At 50.9% G+C, this 22,668-nt stretch overlaps 2 protein-coding genes across 4 annotated transcripts in view; one reads left to right on the forward strand and one right to left on the reverse strand.

Annotated features, from left to right (window-relative positions):
- Positions 1 to 16,345, forward strand: part of CUL9 (cullin 9) — a 42,245-nt gene extending 25,900 nt beyond the window's left edge. For all 3 annotated transcript variants that reach the window (XM_030795822.1, XM_030795821.1, XM_030795823.1), the window contains 15 exons: positions 4,578 to 4,723; positions 4,867 to 4,996; positions 5,142 to 5,341; positions 6,493 to 6,740; positions 7,572 to 7,917; positions 12,216 to 12,356; positions 12,503 to 12,667; positions 12,914 to 13,077; positions 13,440 to 13,533; positions 14,071 to 14,145; positions 14,295 to 14,405; positions 14,543 to 14,660; positions 15,028 to 15,161; positions 15,860 to 15,933; positions 16,012 to 16,345. In XM_030795822.1, the coding sequence (XP_030651682.1) occupies positions 4,578 to 4,723; positions 4,867 to 4,996; positions 5,142 to 5,341; positions 6,493 to 6,740; positions 7,572 to 7,917; positions 12,216 to 12,356; positions 12,503 to 12,667; positions 12,914 to 13,077; positions 13,440 to 13,533; positions 14,071 to 14,145; positions 14,295 to 14,405; positions 14,543 to 14,660; positions 15,028 to 15,161; positions 15,860 to 15,933; positions 16,012 to 16,207 (2,342 nt within the window). In that variant the 3' untranslated portion in view covers positions 16,208 to 16,345. The remainder of the gene's footprint in view (positions 1 to 4,577; positions 4,724 to 4,866; positions 4,997 to 5,141; positions 5,342 to 6,492; positions 6,741 to 7,571; positions 7,918 to 12,215; positions 12,357 to 12,502; positions 12,668 to 12,913; positions 13,078 to 13,439; positions 13,534 to 14,070; positions 14,146 to 14,294; positions 14,406 to 14,542; positions 14,661 to 15,027; positions 15,162 to 15,859; positions 15,934 to 16,011) is intronic.
- Positions 16,346 to 17,069: 724 nt separating this feature from the next.
- Positions 17,070 to 20,933, reverse strand: DNPH1 (2'-deoxynucleoside 5'-phosphate N-hydrolase 1). Its single transcript, XM_030796870.1, has 4 exons — positions 20,719 to 20,933; positions 17,768 to 17,836; positions 17,474 to 17,584; positions 17,070 to 17,322 (listed from the first exon to the last, which is right to left on the reverse strand). Exons 1-4 carry the CDS (start codon positions 20,912 to 20,914, stop codon positions 17,174 to 17,176), a joined length of 525 nt encoding a protein of 174 aa, XP_030652730.1. The 5' UTR covers positions 20,915 to 20,933; the 3' UTR covers positions 17,070 to 17,173.
- Between the last annotated feature and the right edge of the window lie 1,735 nt (positions 20,934 to 22,668).

Genomic DNA, 22,668 nt, shown 5'->3' on the forward strand with positions numbered 1-22,668 from the left:
TAGAACTTTCTGCAATGATTGAAAAATTCTTTTCTGCACCATTCAGTATGATAGTCATTGGTGGCAATTAAGTACTTGGAATGTGGCTAATATAACTGAGGAACTAAATAATTTAATTTAATTGTAATCAGTTTATTATTTTATTTTATTTTATTTTATTTTAATTTTTTTGAGACAGAGTCTCGCTCTGTCACCCAGGCTGGAATACAGTGGCTTGATCTTGGCTCACTGCAACCTCCACCTCCCGGGTTCAAGCGATTCTTGTGCCTCACTCAGCCTCCCGGTTAGCTGGGATTACAGGTGTGCACCACTATGCCTGGCTAATTTTTGTATTTTTAGTAGAGACGAGGTTTCACCATGTTGGCCAGGCTAGTCTCGAACTCCTGGCCTCAGGTGATCCAGCTGCCTTGGCCTCTCAAATTGCTGGGATTACAGGCGTGAGCCACCGCGCTTGGCCATAATCAGTTTAAATTTAAATAGTTGCATGTGGCTAATGGCTACTATGATGGACCATGCAGGTTTGGAAATTCCAGAGTCAATGAAACATTATTATGAAGTGACATTCTTTCTTTCTAATAAAGCTTTTTCTCTAGAAGTCTGTTTTTCTCTGGTATTAATAGTATACCAGCTTTCTTTGGTTACTGGCTTTCCAGTTTATCTTTTTCTATCTTTAGCTTTTTGTTTTTGCATGGAGAGAAGTTCTTAATCTTTTGCGTACCTTTTTTTAAATTGTGGTAAAATATATCTAGCGTAACATTTGCCATTTTAACCATTCAAAGTATACAATTTGTCCTTTTACTTGTATTTTTTGAGAGGGGATGTCACTCTGTCATCCAGGCTGGAGTGCAGCATCATGATCTCAGGTGGCTCGCCGCAACCTCTGCCTCCCAGGCTCAAGTGATCCTCCCATCTCAGTCTCCCAAGTAGCTGGGACTATAGGTGTGTACCACCACTCCCAGCTAATTTTTGTAGAAACAGAGTTTCGCTATGTTGGCCAGGCTGTTCTCAAACTCCTGCCTCAGCTTCCCAAAGTGCTGGGATTACAGACATGAGCCACTGCGCCCAGCCTCCATATTCTAATTTTTTCTTTCTTTTTTTTTTTGGAAACAGAGTCTCGCTCTGTCGCCCAGGCTGGAGTGCAGTGGCTCAATCCCAGCTCACTGCAACCTCTGCCTCCTGGGTTCAAGTGATTCTCCTGCCTCAGCCTCCAGAGCAACTGGGACCATAGGCGTGCACCACCACGCCCGGCTAATTTTTTTGTATTTTTAGTAGAGACAAGGTTTCACCATATTGGCCAGGCTGTTCTCAAACTCCTGACCTTGTGATCTCCCTGCCTCGGCCTCCCAAAGTGCTGGGATTACAGGCATGAGCCACCGCATCCGGACCCTTTTATATTTTTTATTTTATTTTATTTTTATTTTTTATTTATTTTTTTGAGACGGAGTCTTGGCTCTGTTGCCCAGGCTGGAGTGCAATGGTGCGATCTCAGCTCACTGCAACCTCCACCTCCCGGGCTCAAGCAATTCTCCTGCCTCAGCCTCCCGAGTAGCTGGGATTACAGGTGCCCACCACCATGCCCGGCTAATTTTTGTATTTTTAGTAAAGATGGGGGTTTCACCATGTTGGCCAGTCTGGTCTCGAACTCCTGACCTTGTGAACTGCCCACCTTGGCCTGCCAAAGTCTGGGACTACAGGCGTGAGCCACCATGCCTGGCCTACATTTTTAAAATGGTTCCTCGTTTTAAGTTTGTATGATATTTCCTTATGATTAGATTCAGTTTATGCATTCCCAGGCAAAATACTAAGTATGTGGCAGGCATGTACTTCCCAAGGCTTTACAGCCTGGAGCACACAGTTTTCATCTGCCCCTTCTTTATGATGTTAATTTTGTCAACCTGGCCAAGAGATTGTTTGCTTTCTCCACTCATATAGTTTATATTTTTTCTCCTTGCTACAATTAATAAGCAGTCTGTCTGGGGAGATACTTTAAAATCATGCCAGTATTCTAATTTTGTTAGAATTTCCCCTGGGATTGTTTTGCTTTTAACTTTGCCATACCCTTAATGTTTTAGGCACATGTCTTATAAAAACCTAGAATTTGTTTTTTGTTCAACCTGACAATCTCTTTTTAAGATGTCAATTTTAGCCTATTTATTATGAATAACAAATTCATAATAAATTCATAAATAATAAACTCAATGAATTCATTTATTATTCATTAATTGGCTGTTTCTAACTTCTTATTTTGTGTTTTTGTTTACCCTTCTTATATTTAAAGAAGAATAAATTTAACACCTGTATACATATGATTCTACCCTGGGTTTTTGTGCTGTCTTTTTTCTTTCTTCTTTTGGATTGATTGATTATTTTTAAAACATTTCTTTTTTGTCTATATCAGTTTTAGAACTTAGGCATTCTATTTCTGTAATTGAATACCCTTGTATTTTTAACCTGTATCCTTGATTAGCTAATATCACTTCCTACCTTTCTGAACAATAAAAGGACCTTAGAAAATCTTAACTCCAGCTCTAACTCCCATATTACTTATTACTGTTGTTCCATATTTTAGAATTATCTTTTTTTAACTTCCAACATTGCCATTATTATTATTTATTCAGGGATATTTACATTTGCCACCATGCCAATTGCTTTAGTCACCGTTTCCTTTGCCTCTTGGTCCTTCTTCTTTTTAAAATACATCTGTTAGAAGTATCTTCAGGCCAGCCATGGTGGTTCATGCCTGTAATCCCAGCACTTTGGGAGGCTGAGGCGGGCAGATCACCTGAGGTCAGGAGTTTGAGACCAGCCTGGCCAAGATGGCAAAACCCCGTCCTACTCAAAATACAAAAATTAGTCAGGCATGGTGGTGCACACCTGTAATCCCAGCCACTTGGGAGGCTGAGGCAGGAGAATTGCTTGAACCTGGGAGGTGGAGGTTGCAGTGAGCCGGGATTGTGCCACTGCACTCCAGCCTGGGGGACACAGTGAAACTCCATCTCAAAAAAAAAAAAAAAGTGTCTTCATTTTGGTGTTTGGTGGAAAACCCTACCAGTTTTTTTATTTGTCTGAGAAGGGTTATTTTCACCCTCATTTAAAAAGTCTTTTTATTGTAAATTTCAAGCATATACAAATGTAGACAGACTAAACTCCAACATATATCAGCTCATGGCCAATCTTCAATCTGTACCCCCATCTATTCCCCACCCCCAAGATTTAAAAGATAAGTACTTTCTTTAAAAAAAAAAGGATACTACAGTTATCAAATATTTAGAAATTTGCAATTCCTTGTATCAAGTATACAGTCATTGCTCATATTTCCCTGATTGCCTTGGGGTTTTTTGGTTAGTTCTTTTGTTTAGTGAGGATCCAACCAAGGTCCACGCATTGCATTTGGTTGCATTATCTTACATCTCCCTTACTCTATAGGTTTCCACCTCCCATTTTATCCTCCTTGCAATTATTTCTGGAGGAAAGTGGGTTATTCATTCACAGGCTGGATTTTCCTGATTGCATTCAAATGGTGTCCTCAAGCATATTCCTCTGTCTCCTTTATTTCCTGAAAACTGATTTGTAGGTGTAGAGGCTTATTCAGATTTGGGTTTGATTTCTCGGGCAAGAACACTTCATTGGTGGTATGTGTCTTTCCACCAGGAGGCAGGTTCAGCCTGTCTCCCTTTGTGATGTTGAGATGGATCAATGGATTTCAGTGTGTCAGTCTTGTCTATACATTACATGTAATTTTCCATCAGCTTTTCACCAGGCAGGCATTTCTACCATTGCTTAGGTCTATCATTTCATTAGGGGTTATGAAATAGTTATATCTAGTTCTGTCATTCCTTCTTCATGTATTAGCTGGAATGCTTTCAAGAGAAACCCTTTCACCTTTTTACCCTGAAGTCCAGTTTATACAGGAAAGGCTTGATTGTTTCCTCTTCCAATTATTTTTAACTAGTTTTAAAAATAATGTGTTGGTTCTCTAGTATATTTTAAATATAACCAATGAGGTCTTCTAAAAATATATCATTATGAACTCACAGATTTTAAAATATTTTGTGTGGTTCCATCACACATTGCAGGTGAATTTTTTTTTTTTTTTTTGGATGCTTAAATTGTCCCATCTTTGGTCAGAGAGCATCTCTCAGGCAGGCTCCTGGTCCCTTTAATACTCTCCCTTTGACAGCTTCCTTGCTTTCCAGTATGAACAGATGTCTCAGGCTCACCTTGCCTGAGCTGTGAAACAGGAGGAGGAAGAGATCGAGCCCAGTGGGTCTTTAAAACTGTGAGCTCCTTGAGGGCAAAATGCAAGTGTTTTCTCTCTGGTGTTTTTGCATGGAACCTGCCTGGCTCAGGGCTAGGCGCTGGGTCTAGGGATGGGCTCCTAGATACCTGTGGCTCATCAGGGAGGCAGGCGCAGAGAAGGCTGAGATCGGGAAGCTTGACAAGGTATCTCTCTGTCTGAAAATGCTGGGGCCCTCCTCCCTGTAGGGACTAGTAGGAGCAAAGCTTGACACCTCAACCCCTAAACCCCTTGTTTCGCCCATTCTGTGTCTCCACCGTTCTCCTTGACACTTGCCTAGGTCAGAACCATCCAGTCCTGGACATGGGACCACATCGGCGACTGCAGTGGACGTGGCTGGGCCGGGCTGAGCTGCAGTTTGGGAACCAGACGCTGCATGTGTCCACCGTGCAGATGTGGCTGCTGCTGAATTTCAATCAGACAGAGGTGCTTCAGCCCTTAGCCTCTCTCTGCCTTCTCTGCCACCTTATCTGTCGCTGTTCTCCTCCTAAACCCTGTTCCTCCTTCATCCTTCCTCCCCTTTTCCTTTTCCTTCCTTTGACTCCTGACTGGGTGTTTCTCCTCATCAGGAGGTGTCAGTAGAGACCTTGCTGAAGGATTCTGACCTCTCCCCAGAGCTGCTGCTCCAGGCACTTGTGCCCCTCACCTCGGGGAATGGCCCTTTGACCCTGCATGAGGGCCAGGACTTTCCACACAGGGGTAGGTCACTGGGGGCCGGGCTGAGCCTCTGCTGCTGGTTGGGGGGTCGCCCTCAAGATGGGGGGACTGTGAGAATGGGGTCATCTTAGTCCCCATTCATCTGTCTCTCTGCCTCCTCCGGTATCTGACCGGGAGCGGGTTCCAGGTGTGCTGCGGCTTCATGAGCCTGGGCCCCAGTGCAGTGGGGAGGCCCTGTGGCTGATACCTCCCCAGGCATACCTGAACATAGAGAAGGATGAGGGCCGAACCCTGGAACAGAAGAGGAATCTCTTGAGCTGTCTTCTTGTTCGTATTCTCAAAGCCCATGGGGAAAAGGGCCTCCACATTGATCAGCTGGTTTGTCTGGTAGGCAGAGAGGGGACCATGAAGTTGGGGGAGGGAGGGAGTCATGCTTGGGATTGGGGATGAACACAGTGAACTCTTTCAATATAAGACTTCTGTAGGGTGACATTTCCATCTGGGTTTTCTGTTCCTGACAGAGCAGATAGGAGATAAAGATAAGGCATGAGTGTTTACCATGCGCCAGGCCCTATCCTAAGAGTTTGCATGATTAAGTCATTTAATCCAGCCAGGCACAGTGGCTCATATCTGTGATCCCAGCACTTTGGGAGGCCAAGGCGGGCGGATCACTTGAGGCCAGGAGTTTGAGACCAGCCTGGCCAACGTGGCGAAACCCCGTGTCTACTAAAAATATAAAAATTAGCTGGGCATGGTGGCACATGCCTGTAAAACCACCTACTTGGGAGGCCGAGGCATGAGAATTGCTTGAACCCAGGAGGCGGAGGTTACAGTGAGCCAAGATGGTGCCACTGTACCCCAGCCTGGGCAACAGAGCAAGACTCTGTCTCAAAAAGAAAAAAAGTCATCATTTAATCTTCACAACAATCCTATAAATGTTATTTTATTTCATTTGACAGATAAGAGCAGTGAAGTATGAGAAACTTAGTAGTGGCCGGGCGCGGTGGCTCACGCCTGTAATCCTAGCACTTTGGGAGGCTGAGGTGGGTGGATCACTTGAGGTCAGGAATTCGTGACCAGCCTGGCCAACATGGTGAAACCCCATCTCTACTAAAAATACAAAAATTAGCCGGGCGTGGTGGTGCACACCTGTAGTCCCAGCTACTTGGGAGGCTGAGGCAGGAGAATCACTTGAACCCAGGAGGCAGAGGTTGCAGTGAGAAATGGTGCCACTGCACTCCAGCCTGGGCAATAGAGCGAGACTGTTGGAAAAAAAAAAAAGAAAAACTTAGTAACTAATCCACAATCACACAGCTAGTAAGTGGCAGAGCCACCAGACACCATGGCTCATGCAGGAGGATCAGTTGAGTCCAGGAGTTTGAGGGTGCAATCAGGCCACTGCACTCTGGCCTGGGTGACAGAGCAAGACTGTCTCTTAAAAAAAAAAAGGGGAAAAATAAGTGGCAGAGCTGGGCATTGAGCCCAGCAGCCTGCTCCCTACATAAAAGTAGCCTTCTTGTTTCTTTCCTCCTATCCAGGTGCTGGAGGCCTGGCAGAAGGGTCCAAATCCTCCAGGAACCTTGGGCCACACTGTTGCTGGGGGTGTGGCCTGTACCAGTACAGATGTCCTGTCTTGCATCCTGCACCTCTTAGGCCAGGGCTATGTGAAACGGCGTGATGACCGGCCCCAGATCCTGATGTATGCCGCTCCGGAGCCCATGGGGCCCTGCCGGGGTCAGGCGGATGTCCCTTTTTGTGGCAGCCAGAGCAAAACCTCCAAGCCTAGGTAGCCACCCCACCTGACCCCTTGCAGTGAGGTGGGAGAGGTTGTCATGCCAAAGCCAAGATCCCTTGTGGAGAAACACTTCCCTTCTTTCTTTGTCTAATCCCCTTTTCCCTATCCCTGTTACTTCCCTGACTTTGGTAGTTTTTATTGACCCTCCCAGCACCACCAACCCTTTCCAATCAGAGGCCTGCAAATATGTATTGAGTGACAACTATGTACTCTACTCAGTTAAATATACAAACTTTCAGGAAGTTTGTTCTACAGAGGAATTTGCCATAGGATTTCTCTAATCAACCAGCACCCCCAAAGCTTTCTAATGTTCACTGGAAGCTGTTATGGCCCTGCTTTTCATGCCTGCTGTTTGCATCATGTGTAAAGTGAATTATCTTGAGTAATCTTTCTCAAACCTCAACATGGCGCTAGTGTTAAAATGCAGATTTAACAGCAGAGCTTTCTGTGATGCCTGTGCTGCTGGTCCACAGACCACACTTGAGCAGTAAGGATGGAGACTCCTGTTCTCACTACAGGTGCTGCCACCATTTAGGGTGAGACCTACAGTGGGACTGTCCCATCAGCTATTGGTCTCTTAGCACCCTGACCCCTAGATACCTATTTTGTCCCCAGTCATTGCAACAGCCAGCCCCACCCTGACATTTACAGGTGCTTCTGTGGAGGACCTGCTCTGACGGTTGGTTTGGGTGGTTATCCTGAGGCTGCTTAGGCAAGCGAGCAAGTATGCTCAAGTAGGGAGCTGGGGGCCAGGTGGGGTTCAGTTAGTAGGCTGGATAGCAGGGCAGGAATACTGACTTCTGTCTCTTTCCTCCCCACAAGCCCAGAAGCTGTGGCTACCCTGGCATCTCTACAGTTGCCTGCAGGCCGCACCATGAGCCCCCAGGAAGTAGAAGGGTTGATGAAGCAGACGGTGCGTCAGGTGCAGGAGACGCTGAACTTAGAGCCAGATGTTGCTCAGCACCTTTTGGCTCATTCCCACTGGGGCACTGAACAGCTGCTGCAGAGCTACAGTGAGGACCCTGAGCCACTGCTGCTGGCAGCTGGGCTGTGTGTTCCCCAGGCCCAGGCTGTACCTGCACGGCCCGACCACTGCCCAGTCTGTGTGAGCCCCCTGGGGTGTGACGACGACCTGCCCTCTCTCTGCTGCATGCACTATTGCTGTAAGGTGAGGTCCCACCAGCATTGCTCCTGCCCCTGGCTTTCTGCCCTACCCTAACAAAATTCCTTGGGAATTCTTGGGTTCTAGCCCAGCACTGCCATTTTCATCAATATGGATTGGGCAATAGTGGGTTTAGTCTCTTAGTCCCTCTTAAACTAGTTTTGTTATCTGTAAGTGGTACCACCTGCCTTGACACTCTAAAGGTTGGTAGTTGGGATCCAGCGATAGATACCAATGGTTCTCCAGCTGAGCTTCATCTTATAATCACTGGAAGCTTTTACAAGTGTTAATGCCCAGATGATACCTCAGACTAATTAAACCAGAATCTCTGGAGGTGAGAAATTTAGAGGAAGTTTTAAAGCCTCCTCACGGATTCCCATTATCAGCCAAGTTAGAACTAAGAGATATACGTGTAAAATAGATGTCAAGACACTTTGTGAAGTGTTTGCAAAAGTGTTAGTAGATTGGCGATGACTCTAATTTGTGGTTGCCCTTATCACCATTTAAGTCCCCACATCTCGGTGCACTATCACTGCTTTTATCATATACTCTCATTTAATACAAAAAAATTTTTTAAATAGGCCTGGTGAGGTAGTGTGCATGCCTATAATCCCAGCACTTTGGGAGGCTGATGTAGGCAGATTGCTTGAGCCCAGGAGTTCGAGACCAGCCTGGGCAACATGGCAAGATCCTGTCCCTACAAAAAAATACAAAAATAAGCTGGGCATGGTGGTGCACACCTATAGTCCCAGCTACTTGGGAGGCTGAAGTGGGAGGATCACCTGAGCCTGGGAGGCGGAGGCTGCAGTGAGCCCATATCTCGCCACTGCACTTCAGCCTGAAGGACAGAGTGAGACCTTGCCTCAGGGTCTTCTTGCTCTATTGGCTTGCTTCTGTATAATGGACACAGAGAAGCTTGCAGATGGGGAGTGAGTCATCTTCAAAAATAAAAAATGTGGGGCTGAGGTACAGAGAACTGGGAGCACTGAGTCCGATATTCCTGCCTCACAGCTCTTTAGAACTGGTGCCAAGCCCAAACACTTCAGCTTAGCAGGAGGGGCACTCCTGGTTACCGTGAATTCCAGCTGCTTCTCCCAACAGCGTTTCCCCAGTTGTGGGTGACAGACGTGTCTGCATGTGCTTGTGTGCACATGCATGCATGTGTGTGCGTGTGTATTCTCTTTTTCTCTTTCCCTTTGGCTGTGCTTCTGGCTTATCCTCTCACATAGTTGCTTATGCTCCCTTTTCCCCAGGTTCTTAATTATTTCCTTTACACTTTCATTTTTTCATTCAACAAATGTTTCTCATGGACTTATGTGCATAGCACTGGGTGCTAAATGAGGTATTGAAAAAAATCCCAGCAAGAAAGGACCAGAGAGCTAATAATATTGATGGGAGCTCACTCTGAGCCAGGCATTGTGCTGTTTACATGCATTATTTTACTTAACTCTCGTACTAGTTCTATGAGGTAGGTATTTTTGTTATTCCTATTTTACATGACAGAGGGAGACACTCGGAGGTGAAGTAATTTGCCAAAGGTCAGGATTTGAATTTTGGCAGTCTCAAGCAATCCTCCCGCCTTGACCTCTCAAAGTGCTGGAATTACAGGCATAAGCCACCACACCCAGCCTGACAGTGGATTTTATTTTATGAGAAGCCATGGTGGGTTTAAGCAGAATGTTGATATGATCTGGTTTATATTTTTTATTTTTATTATATTATTTATTTTTATTTTATTATTATTATTTTTTGAGATGGAGTCTCGCTCTGTCACCCAGGCTGGAGTGCAGTGGCGCGATCTCGGCTCATTGCAACCTCCGTCTCCTGGGTTCAAGTGATTCTTCTGCCTCAGCCTCCCGAGTAGCTGGGACTATAGGCACCCGCCACTGCGCCCAGCTAATTTTTTGCATTTTTAGTAGAGACGGGTTTCACCGTGCTAGCCAGGATGGTGTCGATCTCCTGACCTCATGATCCACCCACCTCGGCCTCCCAAAGTGCTGGGATTACAGGCGTGAGCCACTGCGCATGGCCCTACATTTTTTTTTTTTTTTTTTTTTTTTTTTTGAGACGGAGTCTCGCTCTGTCGCCCAGGCTGGAGCACAGTGGCAGGATCTCGGCTCACTGCAAGCTCCGCCTCCCGGGTTCATGCCATTCTCCTGCCTCAGCCTCCCGAGTAGCTGGGACTACAGGCGTTCGCCACGACGCCCGGCTAATTTTTTTGTATTTTTAATAGAGACGAGGTTTCACCGTGTTAGCCAGGATGGTCTCGATCTCCTGACCTCGTGATCCACCCACCTCAGCTTCCCAAAGTGCTGGGATTACAGGCGTGAGCCACCGCGCCCGGCCCGGCCCTACATTTTTTAAAAGATCGCTTCTGCCATTGTGTGGAGAAAAGGCTTGGGGGGAGCAAGAGTGGAAGCAGGGAGGCCCATTTGGTGACTGTCGTACGAGAGACAAGAGATGGTAGTTTGGACTGGGGCAGTGGCGATGAGAGAGGGTGGATTGGGACACATTTGGAAGTGGAGCTGACGGGAGTTGGTGGGTTAGATGTAGGGGCTTCAGACAGGGGAATCAAGGATGGTTCTTGTGCTTTTGACCTGAGCACCTGGGTGGATGGCATGTGACATCTTTACTCTGTTGTGGCCCTGTAAAGTTTGAGCGGCTTGTTGGACACCTGTGTGGAATTGGCAGGTAGACAGTGGATTTTTGAATTTGGAATGAAGCGGAGAGGCCTGGCAGGCCTTACCCAAGGAGAAAGAAGCAGACCCAGGGTACCAAGCCTGTAGAGATATAGAGACGGGGGGGTCTCAGGAGTTTGAGACCAGCCTAGACAACATAGCAAGACTCCGTCGCTACAAAAAATAGAAAAAAAATTTACCCAGGCATGGTGGTGCACACCTATAGTCCTACCTACTCAAGAGGTTGAGGTGGGAGGATTGCTTGAGTCCAGGAGATTGAGGCTGCGGTGAGCCATGATTGTGCCATTACCCTCCAGTGTGGGTGACAAAGCGAGACTTTGTTTAAAAAAGAGAGAGAGAGAGAGAGACACAAGGGGCCTGAAAACCAGGCAGATGAACAGGCTGATTGAAAAGCCCCTGCAAGGAGGAGCCTGTGCAGCATTGGTCACAGCTGAGCGGCACAACAGCGATGCAAGAGAAGCAGCTGGACAGCTCCCAGGGTGAGCCCCACCACTTGGGTTGGACAATAGTCATGAGAGCAGCTGGGGGTCCCCAGACTGAGATGCCAGGGCAGAGGGGGACCCTGAGGCACCGGTGTGCCTGTAAGAGTAGGGTCTGAATTCAGAGAAAATTTTCCCTGTTCTATCTCAAAAATGCAAGAATTTGCATTCAATTTCCCAACTTTGTCTGGGTTTGTTTCAATGCAGAAAGGGTTTTGTTTACTTTGGTCTGGTACTTTGAGTAAAAATGATCTAGTCAGGTGCTTCAAATTTATGCTGCAGCTTTGATATCACAGACACACGGTCTCCTGAGGGTTTAGACCCGTCATTTTGGAAAGCATGGCCATAGGCAGTGTGAGAGGCAGGGGTCGCTCATGGAGTACTGTAGGAGGCTCAGACGGCTGCAACGGCTGCTCGTGCATAGACCAAATGGATGGTGTGGGGAGAGACCGGGAGAGGAGACCATGGATCAGAACAGGCTCTCACAGTGGTTTAGGGATGAGGGGATAATGGCCTGATTTAGGATGGGGGAGTGACATGGAAGCAAGAGAACGATATGAAGATTCCAACAGTGGTGACGAGGGGGACAGTGGTGCAAGTTGATCAGGGTTTGGGGGATGCCATGGGCAAGTCAGTTTTGTAGAGAAGAGGCTGGGTCTGTTGGAGGCATAAGTCAGAGACAGGAGCATCCGGACAGTCATTGGAGATAAGCCACTGGAGCTGGGAGGAGAGACCAGAGCCGTGTTGTCAGCCACCCAGGCAACCCATTTCCCAGGCCTCCTTTCTCTCGGACCTTCCTGCTCTCTGCATATCTTCCTTAGAATTTGAATTGTTCTCCTTTTTCTTGATTATTTTTACCCATTCCCTCCTTGTCCATCCCAACAGCAATTATGATTAGGCAAATACACAGCCCACCCCATCCTCAAAGAAAACTGTAATTTGGGCCATTCTCAGCAAAGCCAGAGAGAGGAGTCAGCATTGGTTGATCTAGAGGCAGGCTTGTCTCTGGCCTTCCACGTTGTAGTGGAGGGGAAGGGAAGGAGGGACGCAAGCTTAGTTACCAGGACACTCCCCCTGTGCTGCTTCCACACTGTCTGTGAGCAGCCCCTCCTTTTGTCCCTCCCAGTCTTGCTGGAATGAGTACCTGACAACTCGGATCGAGCAGAACCTTGTTTTGAATTGCACTTGCCCCATTGCCGACTGCCCCGCCCAGCCCACTGGAGCCTTCATTCGTGCCATCGTCTCCTCGCCAGAGGTCATCTCCAAGGTATCCCCTCTGTCTGAGAGAGGCTCCAGTGCAGAGCCAAAGGAGCGTGTCCCAGGGAGTGGGCTGAGCTACGGGGTGCTGGGGGCCTGGAGGTGTGACATCCTGGAGAGCCATACCCTCACCTCGTGGCACCTGCGTCTCCACAGTATGAGAAGGCACTCCTGCGTGGCTATGTGGAGAGCTGCTCCAACCTGACCTGGTGCACCAACCCCCAGGGCTGTGACCGCATCCTGTGCCGCCAGGGCCTGGGCTGTGGGACCACCTGCTCCAAGTGTGGCTGGGCCTCATGCTTCAACTGTAGCTTCCCTGAGGTGGGAGCCCCACACTGGCCCTGACCCTGAGCAAGGATTCACGCTCCTTCCCTGCTTAATACCCCCTCCCTGCCACACACACAGACTGTGACTTGTCCTTCCTCAGCCTCTGCCACCCAGTTGAGCTCTGTTCCTCTTCCTGGAGCCCTCCAAATGTGACCTGTGCCTGCTCCCCTCTCTCCTGTGCGCACCAGCCGTGCTGCCCTCAGGGCTCAGCTGTGTCCCCACCATGCCCTCTTGCCCTAGGCACACTACCCTGCTAGCTGTGGCCATATGTCTCAGTGGGTCGATGATGGTGGCTACTACGACGGCATGAGCGTGGAGGCGCAGAGCAAGCACCTGGCCAAGCTCATCTCCAAGCGCTGTCCCAGCTGTCAGGCTCCCATCGAGAAGAACGAGGGGTGCCTGCAGTAAGAAGGGGGGTACTTTGGGGAGCCAGAGGCAAGGGTGGGGGAGGAGGCCTGGCAGAAGGAGTGGGGAACGGGCTTAGTGTAAAGCTCAGCAAAAGAGGGCGGTTCCTCAGCCGCCCCTCACACGGCAGCCTCCACGGTGACTTCCTGGATCTTGATGTTCCTTTTCCCACTCGTAAGTCCACACTGACTGGGGGAATTCAAAAGCAGGGGTGCATTCAGCAGGGCTGGGTATGGCTAAGGAGACTATCAGGGCAGGAGCAGAGGCCACCGCATCAACAGCGGTGCATCCGGGCCCTTGGCATTCCTGGCACGCCCCTGCCCAGAGGCAGGAGTCCCTGACCAGCCAGCTTCCTCCATAGCATGACCTGTGCCAAATGTAACCATGGATTCTGCTGGCGTTGCCTCAAGTCCTGGAAGCCAAATCACAAAGACTATTACAACTGCTCTGCCATGGTAAGGCGCTGGGCACTGGGGGAGGGCAGAGGCCCAGAGCCGTTGGGGAAGGGTGCTGCTACCAGGTCCTGGGCAGACAGGGCTCCGTGTGCAGTGCAGCGTTCTAGCTGTTGGGATAGAGGCTCAGTGTGGGGAAGACAGAGCCACCTGGGCCTGCAGATGCTGGAAAGTCTGTTCACAGGGACCTTCAGCTCCAGAACAGGACTTCTCATACCGAGGTGGCTACAGAAAGGCTGGGGAGGGCCGGGCACTCTCAGGAGGCAGCAGGGCAGAGCAGGAAAGAGCAGGGACCCTGCAGTTAGAGCCTGGCTCTGCTGCTTAGCATGTGGCTTTGAGCAAGTTCATTTACTTCTCCAAGCCTCAACAGCCTCTGCAAAAGGGGTGAATAATATGACCTACCCCACACAGTCATGAGGACTGAATGAAGATAATCGGGGGAGGTGTAGAAAGGCCTCCATGAATGTTGGCTTTTCCACTTATTAACTCCCTCCTGTCCAAACAAAACACCCAATAGCTCTCTCAACGTATCCTTGCTAGGTAAGCAAGGCAGCTCGCCAGGAGAAGCGGTTTCAGGACTATAATGAGAGGTGCACTTTCCATCACCAGGCAAGGGTGAGCTGGGAGGAAACAGCGGGTAGATGCCTGCAGAAGCAGGTTGGGGTGGTGGGGTGGAGGGGGGTGGAGGGGGTGGGCTGAAGGTTTGACCGGGCAGGTGGTGCTGTGCCACCTGTGCTGGTGCTGATACACCTTCCTCCACACAGGAGTTTGCTGTGAACTTGCGGAACCGGGTGTCTGCCATCCATGAAGTGCCCCCACCCAGATCCTTCACCTTCCTCAACGATGCCTGCCAGGGACTGGAGCAGGCTCGGAAGGTGGTAGTGGGTGGGGGAGGAGAGCAGGGGAGGGGTGTGCCAAAGGGGTCTGGGAGGCTTGGCTGCTTTCATCGGACTTGCCTGGATGAAGGGAATGAGGAGAGGGCAGGCAGGAGAGCTGATGGGAGCCCCTGCAGGTGCTGGCCTACGCCTGCGTGTACAGCTTCTACAGCCAGGACGCGGAGTACATGGATGTGGTGGAGCAACAGACAGAGAACCTGGAGCTGCACACCAATGCCCTGCAGATCCTCCTGGGTGAGCCACCCCTGCCAGCCAGGCCCTCCTCCTGCCTCCTCTCCTCTGCTGCACAGCCCGGCCCCTCCCAGACAGGTCAAGTGGCACCCCTACCTTCCCTGTGTCCTCTTCCTCTTCATTCTTCATGGCCTTCTCACTGCCTGGCTGTTAAAGTTCAGGTCGAAAGCCTACATTGTAAGGTGCCCAAGGGCGCAGATGTTCGTGGATGTTTCTTTGTTTCTGGTCTTTACCCTGCTCCCCTAGGGAGCTTCATGAGAATGTCTAGAGCTGCACCTGGCTCTTGGTAGATGTTCCATAGGTGTTTGTTGGAGGAAAGAATGGATGAGAATGAGAAGGGAGGGAGCCTCTGTGCCTGCCCCCTCTGCAGAGGAGACCCTGCTGCGGTGCAGAGACCTGGCCTCCTCCCTGCGCCTCCTGCGGGCAGACTGCCTCAGCACAGGCATGGAGCTGCTCCGGCGGATCCAGGAGAGGCTGCTTGCCATCCTGCAGCATTCCGCCCAGGTACTGCGCGGCCCAGACCCCTTCTGCTCCTGCATTCTGTAGGAGTTGTGGTCCTCCTGTCCCAGCACAGCCCCTGCCCTGGGGTGAGTCCAGAAGGAAAGGCAGCGAAGCGGGTGAATGGATGTTAGGAGACCTGGGCGCACATCCTGGCTTCTGGGCCAACCTGCCTGATGCTGACCCTATCACTTCACCTCCTGGGGATTCCTACAAAATAAAGGGGTTGGCTAGCCCACATCAAGGGTATTTGGTCAGGTGCCTATCAGAATCACTTGGGGAACTTTTCCAGACTATACTTCCCAGATATGGATTTGAAATCCTAGGAGTGGGCATCAGGGGATTGGGGTCACTGGAGCAAGGGCTCTCCCAGGCTCTCTCCAGCTCTGATGCACCGATGCTGAGTCTAAACTGTGAATCCTGTCCTCAGGTTGCTTACTGACTGGTAAGTCACGTGGGCAGAAAAGACAATAAATAGATTCATAAGCTCTTTAAGCACAGGGTGGTGTGCCTCCCCCTGGTACCCTGTATCCCCAGAGACCATCTGAGTGAACTCACAAAGGCAGTGTTTCATGAAGTGCTGTGCTGGGAGGGGAGCAGTCTAGCAGGAGCTTGGCCCTCCCAGAGCATCAGTGGAAGGAATGCTGGGTCCAAAGGCCCCATGCCTTCTACCTCCTTCTCAAATCCTTCTGTCTGCTCACCAGGATTTCCGGGTTGGTCTTCAGAGTCCATCAGTAGAGGCCTGGGAGGCAAAAGGACCCAACATGCCCGGCAGTCAGTAAGTGGGGTGGGCAGAGCCACGGAGGAGGCAGTGGGACATGGCAGCCTCTGGGCTGAGTGTGGTGGCTCTCCCTAGGCCCCAGGCCTCCTCAGGGCCAGAGGCAGAAGAGGAGGAGGAAGACGATGAGGATGATGTGCCCGAGTGGCAGCAGGATGAGTTTGATGAGGAGCTGGACAATGACAGCTTCTCCTACGATGAGTCTGAGAACCTGGACCAAGAGACTTTCTTCTTTGGTGATGAGGAGGAGGATGAAGATGAGGCCTATGACTGAGGGGGCAGATGGAAACACCTAGAGCAGCCCCAGAGTCATGGGGCTCAGGGGGCGGGAGCTGCCCCTGTCATGGGAAGGGGGATTCCCAGCGTCTGTAGTGCCTCCTGTTTACTGAATAAAGGTCTCTTTCTCACATACGTCTCTGGGAGCAGGCTGACAGCTTCACCAGGGACCAGCCAGTTGCCACTGCCCTGGCCTCACATCTACCCACACTCCTCATCTTTACTGTTTCCTTTAGACCTCCGGACTCTTCTATCCTCCGAGAAGGCTCAGAGCAGACTCATTTGACTTAAGCTGATAAAGGGAAGTGAAGGTTGGCATGGAAAGGGCCAGGTGCAGCCCCAGCCCAGTTCAGAGGAGACAGAGAGAGGGATGGCCACCTGCAGGAGCAACCTTCCTCCCAACTCTTTTTTTTTTCTGATATGGAGTCTCGCTCTGTCGCCCAGGCTGGAGTGCAGTGGCACGATCTGGGCTCACTGCAAGCTCCACCTCCTGGGTTCACGCCATTCTCCTGCCTCAGCCTCCCGAGTAGCTGGGACTACAGGCGCCTGCCACCACGCCTGGCTAATTTTTTGCATTTTTAGTAGAGATGGGGTGTCACCGAGTTAGCCAGGATGGTCTCGATCTCCTGACCTCGTGATCCACCCACCTCGGCCTCCCAAAGTGCTGGGATTACAGGTGTGAGCCACCGCGCCCGGCCCTCCTCCCAAGTGTTCCTGGGGAGGAGGGGGCTTGAGGGCATTAGGAGTTGTCCTCCTTTTGGCCCAGAGATTTCTAAAGCGTCTATCTTGAAGTGAAGTGTGGCAGGAAAGGGTATTACTGAGGACCTGCCCCACCCCCACGACTCACACAAGACAGAAAGTTAGGATTTTAACTGTACCTTTTAATTTGCTCCCGGGGCTAAGAGGAAGGAATGGTACTAGAGCAGTGTCTGAGAATAGAAGAATTTAAGAAAGTGAGATTAAGTCAAGTGGTTGGGTCAGGGGAGGCAGCCACCTGCCCTGGAGGATCAGCCTCGAAGTATCGATCCAGCAGGGCCTCCGCCTCTCCCTCCTCATAGTCCCACACCTGGAACCGAGAGCCATTTGCTGCTCCCCGGATCATGGCCGAAAGCACTGGAAAGGGCAGGGAAAGGTGAGGCTGCCTCCCATCCACACCCTCACAGCTCCCTCACCCCTTGGGAGAGGCGTGGTGCTCAGAGCCCACCAGGGAAGGAGCTGAGGGCTGGGTCCACAGAAAGCCAGGAGGGAGGCTTGGGGTGCTCACCGTGGCCAGACTGTGGGCGGAACAGGCACAGGATCCGCTTGTTAAAGGCCACGGCGCGGCCCAGCTCATAGCCTACACCCAAGGATGGCTGTGTCACTTCTGCCACGACCACTGGGAGGAAAGATGAGAGGAAGCCTCAGCATTGGGGGCACTTGGGGTTCATAAGGAAGATGACGGTGTGGCTGTGGTGATGAGGGAACTCTGGGAGTCCCTTCTAGGTGTGGAGGCTGGGATGTCCAGGGGAACCCAGCACTCCAGAGGAGTTAGGTGCTGGAAGGAGGGAGCGCCACTCACCGTCTGCCTGCTGCAACCACTCCAGGTCCCGCTCATGGATGAGCCTGTCACCCCCAGCAGCCTCTTCCCCTGTGTTAAGGGAAAGCTGGTCAAGGACATGCCTCATGCTGGCTCCCGGTAACTCCTATGCCCTTGTATGTCCATACCCACCCTGCTCAGGGAGGGTGGAAGCCTTGTGCCAGATGACCTGACCAAACATGACAATCTCATCAAAGCAGCGAGGAAATGGAATAGCCACAAAAAGAAAAATTCAACCCTGTGCAAGGTGGGACATGTAATTAGGGCTGAATGAGAACATCAGCAGCACTAACTGTGGATGACAGTGATTAGGAAAAGGTGCATGGGCACTTAGCCAAAAGTAGGAGTGGCATCCTGGGCCCAGAGGGTAGGGATCTCGGGTCCTAGCTTGATTAAATGTTAGGTCCTAGCTTGATTAAATGTTATCTTCCAGGACGGTGAGTCTCAGCCCGCCACATCAGGATAGGACCACTAGGGAGCTTGTTACAAGTACAGATTCCAGGGCCAGACGCGGTGGCTCATGCCTGTAATCCCAGCACTTTGGGAGGCCAAGGCAGGTGGATCACTTGAGGTCAGGAGTTCAAGACCAGCCTGGCCAACATGGTGAAACCCCATCTTTACTAAAACTACAAAAATTAGCTAGGTGTGGTGGTGCACACCTGTAATCCCAGCAACTCGGGAGGCCGAAGCAGGAGAATCACTTGAACCCAGGAGGCAGAGGTTGCTGTGAGCCGAGATTGCGCCACTGCACTCCAGCCTAGGCAACAGAGCAAAACTCCATCTCAAAAAAAAAAGAAAAAAAAAAGTACAGATTTGGGCCGGGCGTGGTGGCTCACGCCTGTAATCCCAGCACTTTGGGAGGTCAAGGCGGTAGGATCACGAGGTCAGGAGTTTGAGACCAGTCTGGCCAACATGGTGAAACCCCATCTCCACTAAAAATTAAAAAATTAGCCAGGCGTGGTGGCAGGCGCCTGTAATCCCAGCTACTCAGGAGGCTGAGGCAGGAAAATTGCTAGAACCTGGGAGGCAGAGGTTGCAGTGAGCGGAGATCACTTCACTGCACTCCAGCCTGGGCGACAGAGCAAGACTCTGTCTTGGGAAAAAAAAAAAAAGTACACATTCGAAGGCTTTATCCCAGATGATCAGAACCTGCGTTTTTAACAGGCTCCCTCAGATGACACTAAAGACCTGGAGAGCCACCAGGCAGTCTGGATATACCATGAACTAATGAGCTGTAAGCTTCAGGGTCCTCCACTTGCACAGGCCCTTTCCAAACCATCAGCAACTTTGTATTGTGATTTTTGTCTTTTTTTTAAAGAGGTCTCCCAGAATTGCATAAGGTCCCACAAACTGTGGGTCTGCTCTTGGGTAGGGTAAGTGGAAGCCACTTAAGGTTTTCTGAGCAGAAGCACACGCATTCAAGATACAGTTTTCAAACTGGAAGGATCTGCAAGATTCCAGACCAGCACATCAAAGTATGCTTTAGAGAAATCCAGCCAGACTCAGTGGCTCATGTCTGTAATCCCAACACTTTTGGGAGGCCGAGGCAGGCAGATCACTTGGGCTCAGGAGTTCAAGACCAGCCTGGCCAACATGGCAAAATCCCGTCCCTATAAAAAATACAAAACCAGGTATGGGGGCACGCACCTGTAGTCCCAGCTACTTGGGAGGCTGAGGTGGGAGGATCGTTCAAGCCCGGGAGGCAGAGGTTGGCAGTGAGCTGAGATTTTGCCACTGCACTCCAGCATGGGTAATAGAACAAGACTGTTTCCAAATAAATAACTAAATAAATAGAAAGAGAAAGAAAAACCCAGCAGCCAGGAGCAGAACACAATAATGGCCTGAAAGAGAACATGAGGCCAGCATGGGGGCTCACATCTATAGTCCCAGCACTTCGGGAGGCCCGAGGCGGGAGGATCACTTGAGGCTAGGAGTTCGGGACCAGACTGGGCAACATAGTGAGACTCCCAATCTCTACAGAAAAATTTTGAGTCAGGCATGGTGTCGTGTCCCTGCAGTCCTTGCTAATAGGAGGCTGAGGCTGGAGGATCATGAGTCTAGGAAGCCGAGGGTGCAGCGAGCTATGATCGCACCACTGCACTCCAGCCTGAGCGACAGACAGGCCCTTGTATCAACAAAACAAAAACGTGAGAGAGGGTAATAGTGAGAACTGGGGTCAGCCGGGTCTAAGACGTGCTGATGTCTTCACAGAAAAAGGGGAGGCAGGCCCCGGGCGGTGGCTTCTGCCTGTAATCCCAGCACTTTCGGAGACCGAGGCGGGTAGATCACCTGAGGTCAGGAGTTCAAAACCAGCCTGACCAATATGGCGAAACCCCGTCTGTACTAAAAATACAAAAAGTAGCCGGGTGTGGTGGCGCGTGCCTGTAGTCCCAGCTACTCGGGAGGTTGAGGCAAGAGAATCACTTGAACCCGGGAGGTGGAGGTTGCAGTGAGCCGAGATCAGGCAACTGCACTCCAGCCTGGGCGACAGAGTGAGATTCCGTCTCAAAAACAAAACAAAACAAAACAAAAAAAGTTGGTGGGAAGGCAGGAGGATACCTTTCGTGCTGGGTGGTGGAAAAGATTCCAGCGGGTGAGGTGGGAACTGAGCCCAGGCAAAGCAGCCCAATCCACCTTCTTTCTGTTGCACGCTACAAACGCTCTGAAAGCAGCTGAAGACAGAGTTCTCCAAGAAGGAACCAAAAGTCAAGATAATGCCGAGTCTGCCTTACACCCGCAGGCTTGCTGGGACCCATGAAGCCCGAGCCCCGGCCCGTTTCCTTCTCGGGCTGGGGCGCTGGTTGGAGCACCGGGGTAGAAGGGTGGGCTCCGGGCGCCAGGAGCGCAGCTGCTGGGTGGGGGGGTTTGGGGTGGGGACAGGCCGGGTCCCTGCCAGCCCAGCCGGGCCCCCGCCCGCGTCCCCAGGGCCTCACCGCGCGCGCCCAGCTCGGCGGCCGCCACGTGCTCGGTGAGCACTGTCCCGAATCGCCGCAGCCGAGACACGATCCGCTCGTACAGCGTCCTGTCCTCGCGTCCGCCGCGAATGCTCCCGCAGAAGTACAGGGTCGGGCGGCCAGGCTCCCCGCGCTCCCCACTCTCGCTGCGCCCCGGCACCATGGCAGCAGCCATTCCCCAGCCGCTCGCGCTCTCCGGCGCCAGGGGGCGCCAGCCCGCGGCCACGTGACCCCGCCCGGCCCAGAGCAGAGCCCGGCTGCTGAGTCCACACCTGTGGAATGGGGACGACGAACTGGAAGGATCCAGCCGGGACCCTTTCGGGAACACACCCTTCCCGGACTTGACGTTCGGATGCCTAACACGCACCTTAACTTGACCTTGTCCAGGCAGAACTCGAGGGCTTCCCCACCTCACCCGCTTCTGCTCCCCTCCTCCCCGCCGTCTTTAGCTGCATCCTCCCAGCTGCTCAGGCCCAAGACCCTTGGAGTCATCTGGATCGTTCCCTTTCTCTCCAACTCTGCGTCCCATCCATTGACAACTCGTGTGGATTCGTCCTTCCAAATCTGAAATCTGACGACCACCTACAGGGTCACTACCCTGGTCTAAGCCTCCTCCCGGCTCTCCACAGCCTCCTAACAGGTCTCCGCATGTCGTCAGCTGCTCAAGGTCTGACAGAACCAGGTCCACCCACCTTTGTGTCTACCCACAAGATCAGGTTTTTATTGATGCTATTTCAATCACAAAAGCTAGGCGTCACATGGAGTTCCCAAGAAGGCAGTTCTCCTTAGGACCACCTGTTCACTCGGTAGTAAGAGCCGCGGGCATGCAAGCTGGGGCCACTCCACAGGTCAGACTGTATTGCAAACCATACATAGTATTATAGGTAAGGATATAAATGTTTCAGGTTAAAATTTCACGTCAAACACAAGAACATTTAACATCAAGAGAAGGGTTAACGAACCAGTCCAAGGAGAGTGCTGTGGACAGAGTCCTGGCCTGATGGGGATAGTCATCAAGAGCTCGCAAGGAAGAGTCCTTGATTTGAGCAGAGCCTTCAGAGGAAGGCACCAGGTGCTGGTCACGAGTAATAGCAAGACTCGGTCTGTTAAGGTGGCCGTGTCTAGTTGCTGAAGTCCTGCTCATTTTATGGTCCTTGAGTCCTCTGATGAGGACTTATAGTAAAGGCTGATGCCCTTATCTGGTTGGGTGTTGTCTCCATTGGTTAGGCGAACATCTGGATCCTGTTGGCTTGATGCCTTTTGAAATGTAAGATGAAGTTTTTAAAAACTTTATTTATTTATTTATTTATTATTTTTGGGGACAAGGTCCCTGTCGCCCACACTGGAGCGCAGAGGCACGATCATTGCTCACTGCAGCCTCAAACTCGTGCCTCAAGTTTGAGGGTTCAAGGAATCCTCCCACCTCAGCTTCCTGAGTAGCTAGGACTACAAGCACGTGCCACCATGCTGAGCTAATTAAAAAAAAAAAAATTGGTCGGGCTCAGTGGCTCATGCCTGTAATCCTAGCACTTTGGGAGGCCGAGGTGGGCAGATCACGAGGTCAGGAGATCGAGACCATCCTGGCTAACATGGTGAAACCCCGTCTCTACTAAAAATACAAAAAATTAGCCAGGCATGGTGGCACACACCAGTGGTCCCAGCTACTCCAGAGGCTGAGGCTGGAGAATCGCTTGAACCCGGGAGGCAGAGGTTGCAGTGAGCCGAGATCACGCCACTGCACTCCAACCTGGGCAACAGAGTGAGACTCCATCTCAAAAAAAAAAAAAAAGTTGTAGAGACAAGGTCTCACTATGTTTCCATGTCTGGTCTCAAAACCCCTAGGCCCAAGCAATCCCCCTACCTCAGCCTCCCAAAGCTCTGGGATTACAGGCATGAGCGAATGAGCCCAGTGATGGAGTCTTTCTAAGA

This window comes from Nomascus leucogenys, chromosome 17 (genome assembly GCF_006542625.1).
Source record: "Nomascus leucogenys isolate Asia chromosome 17, Asia_NLE_v1, whole genome shotgun sequence".
In the NCBI taxonomy this organism is placed as follows: Eukaryota; Metazoa; Chordata; class Mammalia; order Primates; family Hylobatidae; genus Nomascus; species Nomascus leucogenys.